Raw genomic sequence first — 20,712 nt, forward strand, 5'->3', positions numbered from 1 at the left:
TCTCTCTTTGTCTTTTGCTCTTGGCATTTTAATTATGATGTGTCTTGGTGTGGTCCTCTTTGGATTCCTTTTGTTTGGGGTTCTCTGCACTTCCTGGACTTATAAGTCTATTTCTTTCACCAGGTAGGGGAAGTTTTCTGTCATTATTTCTTCAAATAGGTTTTCAACATCTTGCTCACAGAAAGAGTAGTCTTGAGGGCAGCAAAGCCTGGCCAGTTTTAGAGCTGTTGAGTATGAAATGCCCATGGGATGCTCTCTATAACATGACCAACAGGCGGTCAGGAATTGTAGGGAGAGCTCAAGGTATGTTCTAGGACAAAGATCTGGGAGTTATCCCAAGGTGGATGGTAGTTCATCATAGACCCTATGAATGATGGAGAAGGTCACCTAGGGGGCATGAGGTGAAAAGAGAAGACAGTGTGTACTGAAATTTAGGGGACACCTATTATGTAAATAGGGGAGAAAGCCAGTAAAAAAAAAGGAGATGATAAAAGTAAGAAGAATATAGAGAGAATGGTAGGCCAGAAGCCACAGGGAATAGAAAGTTAGATGAATGGGAGATTATTACCATAGGTACAAATAATAAAGAAGGCATCCAGCTCTGGTCAAAGAGATATCCATATAGTCATTCAACACATACATATTGAGCATCTACTATGTACCAGGCCCTGATCCAGGTGCCGGAGTTACAACAGAGTTCAAAACAGTTTCTCACCTCATGAAGCTTGTTTCAATGGAGGAGATAGGCAATACCCTAATAAACAATCTTATCTAACAAAGAGGGAATATGCTAATTGACACTCATTCCATTGCAAAGATGGTGGTGCCCATAGCCAATAAGGAGGGAATATGCCAATTGACTGCCATGCCCTCAAAGGTGGTGGCACCCACAGCCACAAGATGGCGGTGCCCAGTCCCCTTAGCCCTGCCAGGGCAGCAGGTGTGCAGCAAGGCCTCCAGAGTCCTCCAGTCTCCTCAGCCACCCAGCCACCCAGAGACGGCCCTAGGTGATGTCAAGCCTTGGATGTCAGCTGCCCAGCCACCCAGGGCCGCCCGAGGCTCAGGTAACCAGGGCTGGCTGAGGCTTGTGCTGCCGGCAGTGGCAGCAGCAGAGGTGTGATGGGGCATCGCCTTCCACTGATTGTCCAGTTGCCTCCAACCCCTGAGGACTCCTGGACTATGAGAGGGGGCAGGCCGGGCTGAGAGACCCCCCTCCAGTGCATGAATTTTCATGCACCGGGCCTCTAATCTTAAAACTAGGAGGCCAGCATGTGATTCGAAATCATGACGCAGCCCACCCTCGAGTTGCCAGTCTGACCCTGCCTTACTCTCCAGCCCTTGAAGCAGCCAGGACTGCTGCTGATCAGGCCTTCCCCCAGCGCAGGCGCATGGAGGCCCCTGCCACCCTGCCCCCGACACTGCACACGTAACCTCCTCCTGTGTGGTTGACCCGTTAAGGCATCCTGGTTAATTAGCATATTTCTCTATTTTATATATATAGATAGATAGATAGATAGATAGATAGATAGATATAGATATAGATATAGATATAGATATAGATATAGATATAGATATCGTGCTATATAAGTCTTATGGAGTGGAGGGCAGCATTCAGACTAAGAGGACACAGATCTAGGAACTGTTATTTTTGATAGGGTGGTCTGGAAAGTTCTCACTGAAGTGGTTCCATTTGAAATGGAAAGACAGAGCCCTGTGGATATTTGAGAAAAGAGTGTGTCAGGCAGAGGAAACAGTGGAGGCAAGGGCCCAAGCAGGAGGCACTTGCTATGCTGGAGAAACCCCAAGCAGGCCAGCTGGGCTGGAGGGAGCTGGAGGGAGGGATGGAGACACGAGGCCCGAGAGGCGGTGGGGAAGAGCAGGTCCCCTTTTCGGCCATGGTAAGGATGTTGTGTTTTAGTTTAAGAGTGTGGAAGTCATGGAAAATTTGAGGCAGAAGAATCAGGGATGTGATTTAAACAGATCATCTGGCTGCTATATGTAATTAGCAAGCATGGCAAAGGAGTCGAAACAGCCAAATGAGTTAAGGACATGGTGAGGGTATGGGAGCTTCACCACGGTCCTTCATGGTGACCAGTCTCTACCAGCCCTGACTCTGGTCTCCTGTAGTTCAGGCTCTGCCTTGGACCTGGAGCTTCTCTCAAGTCAGGGCCCACTCAACCCATTTCTGACATCCCCAGCACTTGGCACATCTTATTGAGTATCTGTTTACTCTTTTGTCTCCCTCTCTAGACTGGGAGCTTCTTAAAAGCAGGGTCTGTGCCTGCATCATGTTATATGATTTTCCCAGCATGATGACTAGCTCATAGCGGGCACTCAATAAATGTCAGCTGGGTGAATGGTGAATGGTCAGTGGCATCTGGCTCATTTTCCTCAAGACATAGTCAGATTTGGTTCACAAGGGGCACTTGAATTTAGAATTCATGGAATTATTATTCCATATCCTTGGCTATTACTAATACCTGGTTTCTGTCGCAGGAGAATTTAAAACCTGCACAATCCTCTTTAGCGATGTGGTGACATTTACGAACATCTGTGCTGCCTGTGAACCTATCCAAATAGTGAATATGCTGAATTCAATGTATTCCAAGTTTGACAGATTAACTAGCGTCCACGACGTCTACAAAGTAAGTGTCTGTGTCCTGCAGGGTGTGTGTCTGTGCTCTCAGCAGGCAGGTCCTCAGTTGCTGGCCTTTCTCTTTACTGGTCTGGTGTTTGGTGTGGATGAGAGCAAGGTGAGGAGGAAGAGCTCAAAGGGAATTGGAAGTATTTTATAAATTTTAGTTTCTTAGGAACCCCTCATAATACCCAATACTAAGATGCTTGGGGGGTGGGTGGGGGTGGGCACACTGTTTTCCCAGAGAGGGGTCCTCCTACTCCTTAAATTTAGCATCAAATCTAAACCCAAATAATGCACACAGAATACACGGCATCTTACACCTACCCCAGCAGCTTCATCGTGCCTGTGATTTGTTTCTACCAGAAGCAGAGAGGCCTTTGGCTTTCTCTTGGTTGTTTTCTGAGTCATTTTTTTTTTCTGAGTCATTTTTCTTCCCACCTTCTTCTTCACACTCCTCATAGCCCTAGCAAATAATTACCGCCCCTGATATGGTCCTTCTACCAACATGTGAAAAATGACAAGAATATCTAGTGAGATGTTTGGTGCATCTAGAAAAACCTCTGAATACCCTCTTTTCCTTACAGGTGGAAACAATAGGAGATGCTTATATGGTGGTTGGGGGTGTTCCGGTACCTATTGGAAGCCATGCTCAAAGAGTGGCTAATTTTGCTTTGGGAATGAGAATTTCTGCAAAAGAAGTGATGAATCCTGTTACTGGCGAGTCCATCCAGGTAGAGAGCAAGTGGATGATTGCTTAATACCAACCATCTCACACAAAAAAGTAGAATTCTTCTTATTTGTCTGCTTAAATGATTCCTGGGTATGTTACAGTAATTCAAGTGAATGATTTCTCCCAGCTCTTCTCTTGCATATGTTACTAAGTAAGAGAGATATTAGTCAGGATATTATCATTCCAGCTTCTCTCAAATTTCAGAAGAGGCTTTGGAGCTCAGGATTTTCACATGATTCACTGCAAGTTTCTATGCCCATAATTTAGGACAGTGCTGAGCATGCCTCGTCATTTACTTTGTAGGCTTCCATCCGTGTTGGAAGCCAGCTCATTTATAATTCCACCTTTTGTTCACACATTTCAACAAGTGGTCAGGTTCACTCACTAGCCAACTTTTCCTGCTTAGAAAATTGTGAATCCCTCTTGCTGTTTGACAGGTTCAGAACCCAGGCTGAGGTGTGAAACTGTCTCCCTCCAGCAGGCCAGACACCATGGTGCCATAAGATATTCACAATAACTTCCCTTCCACCACATGGCCATTAGGGAGACATCTGCTCTCCTTTCTCACAGGAAGCTACTCGTGCAGCTAGTTCAATCTATAAAAGTTGGGCAATTTAGGAAATGAAAAATAAGTGTCCCCTTCTGTCTGCTCAGCAGATCTTAACTGTCCTGAGATGGCTTAGAACAGTGTTTCTGCCTTTTAAAATGTAAGCACTTCCCTGCTCTAATCAGTCAGATCTTCAAGTAGCCAATTAAACAGAAATAAAGCCAATTGTAGGATGGAATAAACCCTTATGCAAGAGACTCTGAAAATGTGTTCTACTCACCCTCACCACACTAATTTCAAAGCTGAGAAATGCTGCAGATACTGGTCATTGTGTCCACTGTAGTCTTCTGAGTAAAAGTTGGCTTTAGGTCATTGTAAGAACAGTGTGTCTACAATACTTGGCCTGATGTATGCACACAGATACACTTGTTAAATAAAACCTCCAATATAAGACATAACAAACTAAGATGAAAGGGAATGAGGGGAGTAGAGATAAGAGATATGTTTAAAGGACTAATGGAAACTATCAAAGAAAAAATGATTGAAAATATACTATTGTGTAACTAGTGTGTATGTGTGTGTGTGTGTGTGTGTGTGTGAGAGAGAGAGAGAGAAGGAAGCATAGCAGCAGAGGTATAAACCATGCTACAATGGTAAGAATGAAATTAAACAGTAAATTACTGGAAACTTTGATGGTGGGTTTACCAAGAAAAACAAACAAACAGAAAAAGTTATTGTCATTTCTAAGATAAGAATAGGGGCATAATTAGGAGCATTTTAAGTATCCATCAGAACAGCATGTCATGTGGGTTTATTTAAGGCAGTAGGAAAAGGACTAGAAACATTTTCTCTCTTAATATAATTGTGCTGCATTTCTTTTCTTTTTTTTACAAGATAATGAAACAAAGACAATTTTATTCAAATTCTCAAAAACTATTACTCAATGTGCTGTTTCTAAAATGTATGTCATCCTTTATGTAATGATTTTATTATTTTATCTTTCCTTTATAGCTGTTTTTGTTGTTGTTTGTGGGGTGGTTTTTATTTTTATTTTTTTGGCTTTTCTTTATAGTCTTTCAGTAGAAGCCAGAGTCTTAAGTTGACCAGTTAGCATACTCTGGCCTACTATTCTGACTAAATTTCTTCTCAATATTCATGGCCAACATCTGGCTTCTAAATGAAAGGCTTTTGGTCTTATCAATCACTTGCTGATAGGGTAAGACTGCATTGTTACCATAACCACATGAATAATTTAGAAACAATCTTGGCATCCAGTTACAATACACCTTTAGCTTCTTTTGTTGTCATATTCAGTTTATTTCATATTTCATTTCTACAGTTTTAAAATTAGTACTCTTTGAGATCTATTATTTAATTCATATAGCCTTTAATATACATTTGCAGAGGTTGTACGATGCATGAGACAGTATTACTAGGTGCTTTGAAGGATTCAGAGAAATATATTAAAGGCTCCTTTTCCTAGAGGAATTTATAATCATATTTCAGGAGAAAATCTATAATGAAAACAAAAAGAAAAGTAAAACTGGTTAAGATGTAGAAAGCCGCAAGAGCTATTTGCATACTAGAACTTAAAAAACAAAAACAACAACAACAACAAAAGAGCAAAGAAATATAAATGAGCTAAATTCTAGAAAATGTCAAGCCCTTTCAAGGAAAAGACACCCATAATTACATTCACCACTAGTAGAGTGGCAGAAGTAATCCACCAGAATTGAGGGTAAGGAGAAACCAGTCTAAATTTTAGTGAACATGTTATGGCCACTCTGGGGCTGAAATGACAGGTTAGAATCTCCCAAATCTTTTCTTTGATATGTCCTGGCCACAGAGGCTGTACCCATCTACCAACTCTTTTCCATAGGCCTTCACCAAGTACATAGGGTTATTTAGCCAAAGGCTAGGGATAAGGAAGGATAGTGGAAGAAGAAAGAAATATTCACAGATCATTATTTGGAGGCAGGGCCTTTACAGAGGTGATTAAATTGAGATGAGGCAGTCATACTGGTGTCTTGATAGACAGAGAAAATTTGAATACATGAACAGATACAACAGATACATGCAGACAGGGAGAAAACCATGCAAGGATACAGTAAGCAGTGGCCACCTGCCAGCCAAGGAGAAAGGCTGCAGAGAAACCAAACCTGCTGACATCTTGATCCTGGACTTCCAGCCTCTAGAACTGTGAGAAAGTAAATTTCTGTTGTTCAAGCCACTCAGTTTGTGGTATTTGATTATGGCAGCCCTAGCGAACCAATATGTTCTTAGAATTTTTACATTTCTGTATATTAAAGAAATTGAATATACAAAATCACAAAATGGAACAAATATTTATAATGTATATATTACATATCTAAATATATATAGAATGCCTATATATAAATAATAAAAGATAAACTCCTAAATTTTTTTAAATGAACAAAAATCTTGAAAAGACTTTTCACAAAAGATAAATGAATGGACAATACATACATGAAAATGTGTTTAGCATCATTAGCCATCAGGGAAATGCAAATTAAAACCACAATGAGATATCATTTCATACTGCCCATAAGACCAAATGGTGGTGAGACTGAGAACAACTGGAATTATCATATTGCTCATAGGAATGTAGAATGGTTTCAACTTTGGAGAGTTGTTGGGCAAAGTTTCTTTTACTTTTCTTTTTTTTCCTTTGGAAACATTAAATATACATCTACCTTGTAACCCAGAAATTCCACTTCTGGGTCTTTACCTGAGAAAAATGAAAATGTATGTCCATAAAAGGATCAGTACAAGAATGTCCCTAACAGCTTCAAACTGGAAATAACCTAATGTTTATGTTTGGGAATAGGAGACTGAATAAATAAATTGTGATATATGCTTACATTAGAATAGTATTGAGCAAAAAAGGAATGAACAACCGGTACATACAACAGTATGGTGAATCTCAAAGACATTATATTGCATAAATGAAGCCTGATTCAAAACTGGATATCCTACATAATAAAAGCCTATATGCTAAGTGTCCGGTCGACTGGTTGGCCATTCAACCAATAAAAGCGCAATATGCTAATGATATGCTAAGGCTGCTCATTATGACATGCACTGACCACCACGGAGAAGACAGTCAGTCGACTGGTTGACCAGTCACTATGACATGCACTGACCACAAGGGGCAGACGCTCCAACCAGTAGGTTAGGTTGCTGCTGGGGTCCGGCCAATCAGGACTGAGCGAGATGGGCCAAACATGCCCTGCAGTCTTCCTGCAGTCCCTCCCTGCTGGCCAACTTCCCACATCACTCCCCGGCCCCAATTGTGCACCAGTGAAGTCCCTCGGCCTGGCCTGTGCCCTCTCTCAATCTGGGACCCCATGGGGGATGTTGGAGAGCCGGTTTCGGCCCGATTCCACAGACCAGGCTGAGGGACCCCACTAGTGCATGAATTCATGCACCAGGCCTCTTGTACTATATAATACCATTTACGTGAAGTTCTAGAACAGGCAAATTAGTCTATGGTCAAAGAAATAAGAAGGTGATTGCCTCTGCTGAGAGGATAGAACTGAACTGGAAGGAGCCCAACATATTTTATGAGATCTATATTAGCTAATCTATGATTTATTTTGGATGGTGGCTATAGGATAAACACATTTGTTGAAACACTTAAGATCTTTTATGTAAATTATTCTGCAGTTTAAAAAAAAAGAGCAAGAATATTTGATGGTCTCTTTTCAGTGAGGTTCTCTCTTTACAGATCAGAGTAGGGATTCATACTGGACCGGTGTTAGCAGGTGTCGTGGGCGACAAGATGCCACGGTACTGCTTGTTTGGTGACACTGTGAACACAGCTTCTAGGATGGAAAGTCATGGGCTTCCCGACAAAGTGCACCTCAGCCCCACAGCCTACAGGTAACCTCACTCACTCATGCTCTCCTTTATCCCTTCTCCTTCCAGAACTTACAGAGGGCCTAGCAGCCAAGAGATTGGGTAGTGGAGGAAACCTGTGTTTTCTCTTCCACTCCACACTAGCTTACAGAAGACATTGTGTCAGACAAAAGATATTGTTGAGCTTCTGCTATAAGATAGTTTTGCTCTCAAGGAGCATAAAATCTAGATGTATATTTAATATTACCAAAAAAATAGCCCAGAGGCCAAATTCAGTCTGCCACTTTATGTTTATTTTCGTAAATAAAGTATTACTAGAACACAGCCATGCTCTTATTTACACACTGTTTATGGCTGTTTTCATGTTACAACAGTAGAGTTGAGTAGTTATGAAAGACTGGATGGCCCACAAAGCCAAAAATATTTACTATCTGCTTATTTGTTTGTTTATTTAAAATACCTTTTTATTGATTTCAGAGAGAGGAAGTGAGAGGGAGAGTTAGACACATCAATGATGAGAAAGAATCATCGGTCAGCTGCCTCCTTCATGCCCCTTACTGGAGATGGAGCCAGCAACCAGGGCATGTGCCTTGAGTGGGAATTGCACGGTGACCGGAATTGAACATTGATTCATGGGTTGACTCTCAACTACTGAGACATATGGGCTGGGCTGCTATCTGTTCTTTTACAAAAAAAGTTTGCTGACCCTCAGCCTAATGGAGCGGTTCTCAACCTGTGGGTCGCGACCCCTTTGGGGGTCGAATGACCCTTTCACAGGAGTTGCCTAAGACCATCGGAAAAACATATATAATTACAGATTGGTTTTGTGATTAGTCACTATGCTTTAATTATGTTCAACTTGTAACAATGAAAATACATCCTGCATATCAGATATTTACATTATGATTCATAACAGTAACAAAATTACAGTTATGAAGTAGCAACGAAAATAATTTTATGGTTGGGGGTCACCACAATATGAGGAACTGTATTAAAGGGTCGTGGCAGTAGGAAGGTTGAGAACCACTGGTCTAGTGGAAGAAGAAAGAAATATTCGCAGATCATTATTTTAAAAGTGTGATAAATGATAGAGTTATACATAAAATGATACTTACGGTTTTTTGAGAACTTACAAGAGGTCACATTCTGTCCCAAGTTTTTTTTACATATGTTCATTTATTGTTACAACAACTCTATGAAAATATACTATTATTATTCTTATCTACAGATGAAAGAAATCAGGCACTAAAAGGCTAGTAACTAGTTGCCTCAGATCACAGGTAGGCTAGGAAGGAAAGAGCCTGGATACAACCCTGGGGATCAGGCCTGGAGGGATTACAGTGTGTGTGATGGGGCAAGGGTGCCCAACCCAATACAGAAATTCTTTGTGGAGGAGGGTATTCCTGAGTGGAATCTTGAGCAAGGAGTTCCAGAGTAGGATTTAGCTCAAATTGATATTGGGAGTGAAAAACAAGCAGGATAGATACTAAGTTAGAATCAGTAAAGAGACTTATAAACAATTTAGCTTATTGAGGGGCTAGGGCAGTGATGGCGAACCTTTTGAGCTCAGCGTGTCAGCATTTTGAAAAACCCTAACTTAACTCTGGTGCCGTGTCACATATAGAAATTTTTTGGTATTTGAAACCATAATAAAACAAATACTTATGTTTTTGATATTTATTTTATATATTTAAATGCCATTTAACAAAGAAAAATCAACCAAAAAAATGAGTTCATGTGTCACGTCTGACACGTGTGCCATAGGTTCACCATCACTGGGCTAGGGCTTACGCAGTAGGCGAGGAAGAGCCCCCAAGGAAGGTGAGAGCACAGTGTCAAGGCCAGGGTCCTGTTTGAACTCTCCACTCAAAACCAAGTAACACAGATATGAGCATCAAGAAACGGGAAAGAGAAGACCCGTTAGGAGTTTAATTTGAATCAGACATTGGCAGTGGGAATTTAGGGGAAGGTAAAATCAGCTAAACTTGGTAATTACTAAAAATGGGGAACGAGAAAGAGGGAGATGCCTCAAATGTCTCCCAGGTCTCCACCTTGGGGGGCTAGGGCCTGAACCTCATCATCTGAAATAGGACAGGTAAGAGGGAGTCCCGGGCCTCACGTCAGATGGCGAGTTCAGGTTTGGGAGTGTTGAATTCAAAGGAATTGTGGAACATCTAGGTAAAGGTGCAATGAAATGGATGAATAAAATCTGAAGTGGAGTTGTTGGTTGGGGGTCCAGACTTGGAGTAAGCAACACATAGGTAGTAATTAAGCCATGAAAGTTGGTAAGATCACCGGGGGAAGGATGCAGTGTGAAAAGAACAGCAGCAGGTGGAGAAAGAGGAGCCTGGGTATGAGGTGGAAGAAACAGAAAAGAACCAGGCATGGAGGTTCAGGGAGAGAAGTGCCCTTGTGGATATTTTTATGGGGGAGAAATTGAACAAACATGACAAATATAGTAACAGGACTGAAAAATATTCACCAGAGGTTTTGGGGGACATTTTCAGAAGTTGTGGTAGACTTGTGGGGATAGACACTGGATTATGGGTTGAAGGATAAAAAGAAGAGGGATTAAAGCAGGATAGAATCAAGTGAGAAATTCTTTTGTTTCTATTTAGGATGAAAGAAATCTTAACATGCTTACAGGCTGAGGGGAGGATGCAGATGGAGAGGGAGCTGAAGCTGAGGGGAGAGTTGGCTGATGGGGCCTGGGCCTGAGGAGGTGGTAAGGAAGCATGGATGGGGTGCTCTTGAACAAGACACCTCATCCTCTGGGATTGGGGAAAAGGGTGGATGTGGTCAATGAGATGAGCAGTTGCTGGGTCTCACCTATAAAGATTAAAATTTCATAGATTAATCAGATCACAAGTTAGGAGGCACGGTCAGCTGGTTGAGAGTGAGGAGAGAAGGTGCCAAATGAGGGAAATTGAGGAGCGTGGTGAATGTCTGAAACCTCCATGAAACTGATCCAGGACAAGGGAAGGTTGATGAGTGCTGAGACCTGGCTGAGGCAACTGACCATGAATTGGAAACATTTCTAGTTTTCACTGTTCTGTGGTTCTCCTCCAACATCTCTCAACGGCCAGTTAATAAACAAACATTTTATAGTTTTTCCATAACTCTGTCTCTTTTCATAGTCCCCTTTTTATCCTCTTCCTGGGTTCCTTGGCAGTCAGAAATCCAGGAGTAGCTTGGGTAGTTAGGATGAGCATGATGACACCTTGGGGGTATATCGGGGACTTGGAGAAGGTGGAGAGAAGAGGGCTGATCTCCTAGGAGCCCCTTGTTTCAGAACCATGCAGAGATGGTGCACACACGGGCATTGGGATGTGGCTGTAGAGGGGTGAGGGCTGCGGGTCTGAGCCGGGTGCTAGAGGGAGGAGAGGTGGTGACCAGGTCACGGCGTTTTGGTGGGACCCCTGCGCTCTCCCTCTCCCTTCGGCACCCTGTTCAGGTGTCTGAACTCATGCCTCCCTCCTCCTGCCTCCTGCCTCTTTGCCACCTTTAGCAGGCCCTACTGATGCGTCAGAGTCCCACTCCTCCGCTGTGTGCCCTGAGCCTCAGACATCTCCTCTCTCATTATCCGTCCCATTGCAGCCAACTCTCCCGTTACAGACCTGTGATCTTTGATATCTGGTGCATTTATTTTCCCTCTGTGCAGAGCTCTGGAAAACCAAGGGTTTGAAATAATTAAGAGAGGTGAAATCCAAGTGAAAGGAAAAGGGAAAATGACCACATACTTTCTGATCCAGAACTTGAATGCCTCAGAGGATGAGATCATGGGGAGACCTCAAACTCTGCTTGATCACAAAGGTAAGCCAAGAAGAGAGGCCTCATTGTGGGTGTGAATATTTTTCCCACTGGCCATGTCAGACATGTTTAGCGTGGTCCTTCGGTTTGCAGGGTCAGCGTGGGTATCATCCCTCACCACAGCCAAGCTGTTACCTTCCATTCGGTAACAGTTCCAGAGAATCTATGCAGCCGTTTTGCCCTGAACACTCTTCCTTTGCATCCTGGATGTTATGCTATTCCTTGAGCCAAGCTGGTGGACAGTCTAAGGGTCTCTCACACATTTGTTTTCAAGGCTCTTCCCTGTCCTAGAAATGAGCTTTTTCCATGAGCCTCTCCTGCGGCTGGGAGGGTTCCAGAGTCTTCCTCTGCTCCTCAGCCTCGGGGGCTCGAGAACAGGCTTTCCTCATACTCTGGGACCTTTCACCTCCCTCATTTTCTGCTGGCTTCCAAAACTGGGAAGAAGGACAAAATCCGTGACTCGCCCAGCTCCAGGAATGACAAAAGAATGAGTTTAGGTTAAAACCACCTAGTGCTAAGCTGGACCAGAGATCACTGTTTGGCTCATTGTGCTCAAAAAAAGCAGCACATGCAATTCAACAAGGGGGTCTCCTTCAGCTGCAAGGTGGATCCCATCCACCCCAGGTGGTCAGGGCCCCTTAACAAGGATCCAGGTTAATGCTGGGACACACTGACAGGAAGGGAAACCCAGTAGCAGGAGGCAGACCATCATGAACTGCTTAACCAAACTGGAGAACAACATGGATTTATTTGGACAGAAACTAATCTTTAGCTGCTCCAGGGTCCTGCAAAGAACAATTTCTAAATCCAGCGGTTTCTCATTTACATAGTTAATATATGCAGGATGTGTCTTTGGGACATGAAATATGGCTATTATTCTTATAATTGGGGTAATACCAACAAACAGATGGGTATTTGAAGGAATTTTAAAATTGTCCTCACAGAGCTTTTATTCTAATACCAGCTCGCTTTAGTGGCCCTGTGAGCTGCTATTGGTTTTGGCCACATTTTACTGATGGAGACACTGAGATAAATCTAAACTAAAAACTAGAAATAGCTGGCTAATGAAAGTCAGGAGCCGCCCTGACTGCTATGCAAGCTTTTGGTCTCCGGATTTCTAGGCTCTAGGGGCCTTGCCCACCAACCTCATCTTCTTCCTCCCCCATATCCTCCCCACAATACAAAGGGTTGCTAGAGAGGGATAAACAACCATTTTTTCTATTTTTTCTTGGTTATCAGAAGCAGACAAAGTGAAGGGGGTGGGGTGTTTTGCCCCCTCCTCGTGGGAGAGAAGAAGACAGAGCTGAAGGCTTTAGCACCAGGGCCAGAAAGAACCTTGCTCAGAAGGCGAGCCTCGCTCAAACCTGACACTACTTTCTCCCATTCCCACTGCAGGGGTTCCTAAACTTTCCAGTTTGAAAAACGGGATTCTAGGTCTGGGTCAGTAGAATCTAGCCTGCTTTCAGTTCTGAGCTGGAAAAACCAAAGAAAAGAAAAATAACCAAGTAGAAAACTTGTAATGGTGCCTCAACTGAAGATCTCAGTATGGACCCTGAGAAACAGGGGAGCGGGGCGGAGACAGGGAGGGAGAGGTTGCCTCTCTCAGACCGAACAGTGTCTCTGTGCAAACTGCGAAGTAGGTAGCCCCCAGGCACGGCTTATAATAGAGAGTCACCCCTTCCTCTGGGCTGATACCAGCGCCCCCCGCCGCCCCCCACCCCCAGCCTGATCCCCTTGGCCAGGTACTAGTACCTCCAAAGAGAAATGGCACAACCTAGTGTGTGGAACCCAGAGTGGAGGTCTCAGCCTTTCTTTTCGTGCTTCTGTGCATTTCCCTCACCCTTTCCTCATCAGCCTAGGATTTCCGCGGGCAGCCTCAGCCTCCAGGCTCTGGGGCAGGGGTACCTGCCTGTCCGTGCCTGCCCTCCTGTCCCCCGGAGTGCAGCCTGGGAGGTTCCGGCAGGAGCTAGAAGGGCAGGAGACCCTGGCTGACACTGCTTCCTAAATGTCAGAGGCTCTGGAATGTGACCCCACTAACCAGCAGGGGCGGAGTTTCTCAAAGCCAGTGACGGAGGAGGGGACGCAGAAGCACTAAGATGCAATGAGCTTCCCAAGGGCGCCTCCTTCTCAGATTGGCTCCCATGGCACACACTGGCTTTTCAGGCGATTCAGGGAGGCCTGGGAGGGACACAACAAGATGGACTTGAGGAGATTTGAACGCGCACCCCGTGCTGAGAGCGGTAGACCAGCAGGAGGTGGCAGGCGCCTCAGCAGCGCCTTCCCCTGTCCTCACAGGTGAACGGCCCCTCTCAACCCGCCTTGCCCCTGACAGGACGATACCCAGGAGGCAACAGGAACAAGAAAGGATGGCGTCCAGGAGAGCTCTTCCCCAAGCCTTTTTCCTTTCCCCCTTTTGCTCTCCAAAGCGGGGACTTGCTCTTCCTTCTTCCAGGTGGTGAATGCATTAAACACACTGATGTCCTGTGGCCTCCCAAGCAGTGATGTCACCCAGTGGGCGCTCCTGTCCAGTCCTTCGCAATGGGCACCTGAGCGAATCCCAGGGGCTGCTCATGTCAGAGGCACCGCTAGGGAAGGCTGCTCGCACGTGTGTTCTCACTTTTCCTTCTCCTCATGCTTTTTGGCAGGAGCTAGTGCTCAAGAAAGTCAAGACAGCGAAACTGTGGCGGTCACAGGGATCATGAGGTACACAGACAGCCGGCAGCCGCTCCTGCCCGGAGACGCAGGCCGTGGTGAGTGCTGAGAGCAGCCGCGAAGCCCCAGCGCTGTGCTGCACGTGGAGAGGGCTGTGGGCTCAGAGTGCGGCTCCTGGGAGACAGAAAGAGCCAGAAGGGCACAGCTCGGGCGGAGTTTGGGGTCCTGGGCCGGAAGCCTTGGACTAGCTGCTTACTGCATTTTGAATAAGTTTTTTAATGCTTTCCCACCCACTCACCTCCCCACCCCAACTGTCCCAGGGAGGCCCCTCTGAGTATCTCTAATGCTCAGAAAAACTAATAGCCCCCACGAAATGAAGTTACTGTGCACACTGCCTGCAGTGCGTGCCTCCTAATGAGAAGCGCGGGCGACCTCTCGCCTTGCCACCCCTATGGTGCTTCATAGAGGACCCAGATCCCTGGCACTGCCACAAAGAGTTGGCCCTGTCATCCTCCTCCCCACTTTGTCCTTGAAAGTGGGAGGGCGGGGAGGTTTCTCCCAATTCAAGCTGCTCTCAGCTGCCCTGGTGAGCCACTCTGCTCCCTCGGGAGCCGTGCTCGGGCACAGCTGGGTTTTGTGGGTGGGTCACAGGAAATGATGAAGGGCCAGGGAGGGCCTGCAGAATGAGTCCCTGTAGCAGCAGCACCCCCACACCTCTCCCTTCTGGGTTGTGCAGCCCCTGCCACCATCTCCCTTTTGGGAAACCCCACCTTAAACGACCCAAATGGAGTGAAGCTTTGAGACAAGGCAGCAGGGTATGTCTGTGACAGAGTACTGCGTCCCAGGGATTTTTAAAAAAACATCTGTGGTCACTGAGAAAGTGTCATAAGACAATGGATAATTCATGTGAAGAGTTAGAACAGTTTAATGATTCATATACTGAAGAGTTAGCTATTGTTACTTTTATTAGACAATGTCTCTTAGATTGAGTGTCACTTGAGCCCTTGGCATTGGGCATTGCCCAGATGCCTGAAGACTTCTCTCTAGTTTGATCCCAGTGCCTGAGGTTGAGGGAATGATCAGCACCCTTCTGTTCAGTTCTGATGAGAGGAGGCCGAGCACAGCTTTCCTCCTCCTGACCTGGAGTCATGTGGATCCTTGGATTCTGGGAAGCTCGAAGTGGACTTTGTGCCATTACCCAGAGGCACTTCCTACAGTTGCATGCTTCTGAGAGTGCTCAAGCCCCGATAGCTGTCAGTGCTATTACAGTATGGAATTAGTCCCATGGCTATTCTCAGAACACTGGTAAGAAACTAGAAATTCTGAAAGGTCATATCCTATCTAATAAAAGAGAAACATGGTAATTAGCTGTACCGCTGCTACCCTTCCCATTGGCTAATCAGGGCGATATGCAAATTAACTGCCAGCCAAGATGGCGGCCGGCAGCCAGGCAGCTTGAAGCGAACATGAGGCTTGCTTGCTTCAGTGACGGAGGACTCCAATGTTCCCCGCCTGCCTTGCCGGCCTCTGAGCCTGCAGTTTGAAACATTGTTACAAATATAGAAGCTAAACAAAACCCCAGAAACCTGCTTTCAGCCAGCCGGGATATCAGAGCTGGAGTTGAAACAGTGTTTCGATTATAGATCCCAACAAACCAGACACCTGCTTTCAGCAGCCAAGGCCTCAGAGCTAAAGCTGGCCCAGAATAAAAAGAAAAAGAAAAAAAGGAGAGAGTGCGAGCTTCTGTCACCTGCCAGCCTGAAAACAGCCCTCAGCCCCTCACCCAGACTGGCCAGGCACCCCAGTGGGGACACCCACCCTGAAGGCTGTGTGACCAGCTGCAAACAGCCATCAGCCCCTCACCCAGGCTGGCCAGGCACGCCAGTGGGGACCCCCATCCTGATCCAGGACACCCTTCAGGGCAAACCAGCCAGCCCCCACCCGTGCACCAGGCCTCTATCCTATATAGTAAAAGGGTAATATGCCTCCCAGCACCGGGATCTGCGGAGCCGAGAGGCCTCCTGGCACCAGGATCAGTGTGACAGGGGGCAGCGCCCAAACCCCCTGATCCGCCCTACTCTCTGCGTGACAGGGTATGGAGCCCCAATGCCCCGGATGGGCCCTGCTCTGTGAGTGACAGGGGGCAGAGCCCCAACCCCCTGATTGGCCCTGCTCGTTGCACGATAGGGGGTGGTGCCGCAACCTCCCCATTGACCCTGCCTTGAGTGTGACATGGGGCGGTGCCCCAACCCCCCAATCGGCCCTACCCTGAGTGTGACTGGGGGGGGCATTGCAACCTCCCAATCTGCCCTGCTCTGTGCATGACAGGGGGCAGCGCCCCAACTCCCCAGTCAGCCCTGCTCTGAGCCCGACCAGGGGCTGTGCCTAGGGATAGGGCCTTCCCGCTGCCACCCGGGAGCAGGTCTAAGCCAGCAGGTCGTTATCTCCCGAGGGGTCCCAGACTGCGAGAGGGCACAGGCCGGGCTGAGGGACATCCCCCTCCCCCGGGTGCACAAATTTTTGTGCACCGGGCCTCTAGTAATTTATATAACAGCCCACAACTCATAAGCGGGAGAAATAAGACTTGATCTTTAGGCTTGTTTGTGTGGGGCAGACCATGTCCATGTGACCCTCTGAGTAACAGACCAAAATGATTTTGTTTACCCCAAGTGGGATGCTGCTGCACTTGGACTGCTTGGCTTCACAGTGGCCCAGCCATGCTTCTCTCAGATCCTCTGGGCCCCATTTGAACAGATTTCTGATTATTGGGTGTGGCTGGCAGATGTATTAATATGGAATAGCTGACACACTGTAGGGACTGATATAAAGTGCAACATGGGCCAGAGGCTTGGAGAAATGAAAACCAAGCCAGCGGGCCACTGGGCCTCACTTTAGCTATCCAAACCCAGACCTACCGAGTCAGAACTGCTTTTAACAACTTCCCCAGGTAATTTGATTTTGAATTTAACCCAACACAGGCTTCTTCCTTATCTCTAATGGTTGGCAGCAGAAACAGATTTTAGCCTTGACGGTTTTGTACCACCTGCTCTCAGCACCCGGCCTTCCATTGAGGTTTAGGTCCCAGTTCTCATGGGGTTTGGCTAGATCTCATAATGTCATACTGAGCTATGAGGTAGGTGAAGGCTGCCAGGGTCACTGCAGAAGCCCCCACTCTCACTTGCAGCCCCAGGGCCATTCCGCCTGGCCCCCAGGTGGACGTCATTATGGGAAAGTGTTGCCACCAGTAGCCCAAACCAGCTCCCCGTGGTTGCAGGGCTCCCAAATTAAATGGCTGTTAGATCTTACTACCTTAGAGATCTGCCTGTTTCCCAGGCACTAGGCAGTTGGGAAAACATTCCAGGCTCAACTCATTGATCACATCTGTCACAGAACTCACAGGTTATATTACCTGGTTGACAAACTTATGACCGCTCTCCAGGGGCATTTCCATCTGACTTGGCTCCCTGGTGTGGGAATCAGCCTTGCTCCCCTGTGAGGACTCTGGCTCCTGTGAGGTCTCAGGGTCCTGGCAGCACACGCAGCTGCGGTGGTGGCAGGAGCACACCACCTGGACCCCTCTTGAGGGCCAGCTGAGATGATGCTCACCCCTTCCTTCAGCTTTCTCTAAAAAGGAGGCCCATCCAATATCCGCCCATCAGCTGGGGCAATAGGAAAAGCTTCAGTGGGACCCAGGCTTGCAGACTGCACCCAGGACCTCATTTGCACTTCAATAACACACTTTTCTTTCACTGAACTTTGTATTTGGGTGTTAGATCATCTCTGTGGAGAGACTCCCCCGGGCAATTAAAGGGGAGTATTGAGCCAGAGTGAAATCAGTGTGTTGACTTGGATATTTGAGCAACCACCTTTCAGCAGTGACTTAAAAATTGGCCTTCCAGCTGTCCCTGCTGGCAGGCTCTCCCGGCATCTGCCAGACCCCTGTTAGTGTCTTTTTCAACTTTCAGCTTGCTTCCACTTGTCTCCTAACGAATTTCCCCAGCGATTATAGTAATGGGTTCCAGGCTGACCTTCATAGAGCACTTAGGCAGGTAGCCCTGGCCCCTCTCTGTTAGTGACCCCTCCTTATAAATCATAGGCCCAGGGTGTCCACTTGCTGGGTTCACGGCAGGTGAAGTCAGTTTGGAGGTCTTCTTCACCAACTTCCAATTGTTCCTCTGGTGGATATTAGTGGGGAGGGTCCCTCTGCTGACTGAGGTTAGGGGTTCGCAGTCCACGTGCTGGGAGAGAGAGGGTTGCCGATTCCTCCAAATTTGACTCTATTTTCTCAACAGGAAGAACTTCCCCACTATTTGTAGTCCCCTGATGGGTGATTCTTGGATGCGCTTGTGGTCACTTATTGCCAGGTCCTTGCCCTTCACTTTGCAGGGTCTTGACAATACAAGCGCTTTTCCCAGACATGTCCGGTGACCTGGGTCCAGCTGGCTTCGAGCCTGGGCCCCTAGTCTCAGCATTTCAACAGCCTTTCTGAGGCCTTTGTAAGTGTGGCTGTTAACTCTCCTGACCTTTTCTGCTTGGGGGCTGATGAATGGCGTAGCTGTTTTTAACCTCAGTCTTTCTAGGAGTTGAGCTGTTAACACAGCAATGTTCTATAGATGCTTTATTTCTCTATTCTGAGGGCTGAGGTCATAGACTAGGGCTGGGCCCCTAGTCGCAGTGTTTCAACTGCCAGCTTTCTGGGGTACCTTTGAGAACTGGATGAGATATTACATGTCATCTGAAAACTGTAAAGTGCAGAAGACATGTCAGGAATGACAGCCGCTTAATCACTTAGGGACCCTATTGTTGAGAATTCATTCACTTAACAAATCCATGAGTCTTGGCACAAAACTATAAGAGGTACTACAGGGGTTTAAAATGATAAGAATGGGCCCTGCCTGAGTGGCTCAGTTGGTTAAGCGTCATCCCGTACACCAACATGTGGTTAGACTTCTGGCCAGGGCCATACCTAGGTTGCAGGTTTGATCCCCAGTCAGGGCTCATATGGGAGGCAACCGATTGATGTTTCTCTCTCTCTCTTTTTCTCCCTTCCCTTCTTTCTAAAAATCATTTAAAAAAAAAAATACCCTCGGGTGAAGATTTTAAAAAAATAAGACTGATCTGCTGCACAAAAGGGCTTTAGATCAGCAGGCAGAAGGCGATGCACATGGAAGTCAGGACTTCAGCCTCGTGCACGGTGCTCCAGGGCCAGCTTCAAGCACAGGTGACACTGGATAGACTCCAAAGACATGGAAAACCTTTAGGAGAAGGTGCAGGTGATGCAGGAACAAGGATGTGGCCTCTCTGATCTCTAGAGAATGCAGGGGCTTCTGGGTGCTGGAGAACTAGTCCTCCAGGGTGTGGCCTCTTTTGCCTGTGGGTAGACATAGGAGGCAAGGGGGTGCATGATTCTAGAATGGCAACCCCTCCTGAAAGCTGGGGAATCCATTGTACCCTTTTTATTTCTAGGATAAAATTCTCCTGCTGGTGGAGTTTTCCTCCAAAAATATCACTTCTAGAATTCATGGCTCCTTTCTCTGTTCACACCTCTTGTGTGGTCAACTTTGCCCTTTCCCCAGAGCAGGTGGATTTATTGTAAAATTAACCCAGACAGAACCAAGTGAAAGGATAGAGGGTGTTCAGCACACATGGAGAGCAAACAGAATAAAGGCCAGGAGGGGGCCAGGCTGAGAGGTACAGAGGGACACGATGTCCAACCACAGGCCCTGTGCTGGGAAGCACCGGGAGGGGTAAAGCCTAGACAGCTGAGACAACTCAACTGAAGGTCTGACTTCAGGCTCAAGCCAACCCCCCACCCAATATGATGGAGAGTCATATTGAAGCCAAAATATGGTTTCCCATATCTTATTCTCTCTAGGGGTTTAGAAAAAGGTACAGAATTCATAAGAAATTATTTTAATTGCCAATGTAAGAATCCCTTATTATAACCCCAAATCATATACTTTATGACCCACAGAGCCTTGCCTGTAACAACTGGGCAATAACCCAAATTCCACCCATATTCCTAAAAATAATAGCATTTCCTGAAATTTCATATTGCCATCACTCCTGCACCCTAAGTTCCTATAGGTCCATACCTGCAAGGACCCTGCTATTACGTGGTCGGCAAACTGCGGCTCGCGAGCCACATGTGCCTTTTTGCCCCCTTGAGTATGGCTTTTCCACAAAATTCCACATGCGGGTGCACGTACAGTGCGATTGAAACTTTGTGGCCCATGCGCAGAAGTCCGTTTTCGGGCTGGGCGAGTCTATTTTGAAGAAGTACTCTTGATATTTGGCTCTGTTGACTAATGAGTTTGCCGACCACTACTATAGGAGAACATGACTCATGTGATGGTTGTTTTCCATAGAGAAAAAGATTTCTTTTGCAACCATTCTTTTAATTCAATCAATTTTATTTTATATTGAAACTAGGGGCCCGGTGCACGAAATTCGTGC

The 20,712-nt window shown here is 46.3% G+C and overlaps 1 protein-coding gene across 1 annotated transcript in view; it reads left to right on the forward strand.

Annotated features, from left to right (window-relative positions):
- The window catches only part of LOC102758657 (guanylate cyclase soluble subunit beta-2), a 79,975-nt gene that overhangs the window by 54,629 nt on the left and 4,634 nt on the right, over positions 1-20,712 (forward strand). Inside the window, exons 13-17 of the mRNA XM_015563783.1 lie at positions 2,497-2,645; positions 3,223-3,369; positions 7,664-7,818; positions 11,456-11,607; positions 14,250-14,354. Coding sequence (XP_015419269.1) covers positions 2,497-2,645; positions 3,223-3,369; positions 7,664-7,818; positions 11,456-11,607; positions 14,250-14,354 — 708 coding nt within the window. The remainder of the gene's footprint in view (positions 1-2,496; positions 2,646-3,222; positions 3,370-7,663; positions 7,819-11,455; positions 11,608-14,249; positions 14,355-20,712) is intronic.

The sequence above is a fragment of the Myotis davidii genome, unplaced genomic scaffold (assembly GCF_000327345.1).
Source record: "Myotis davidii unplaced genomic scaffold, ASM32734v1 scaffold39, whole genome shotgun sequence".
Lineage (NCBI taxonomy): Eukaryota > Metazoa > Chordata > Mammalia > Chiroptera > Vespertilionidae > Myotis > Myotis davidii.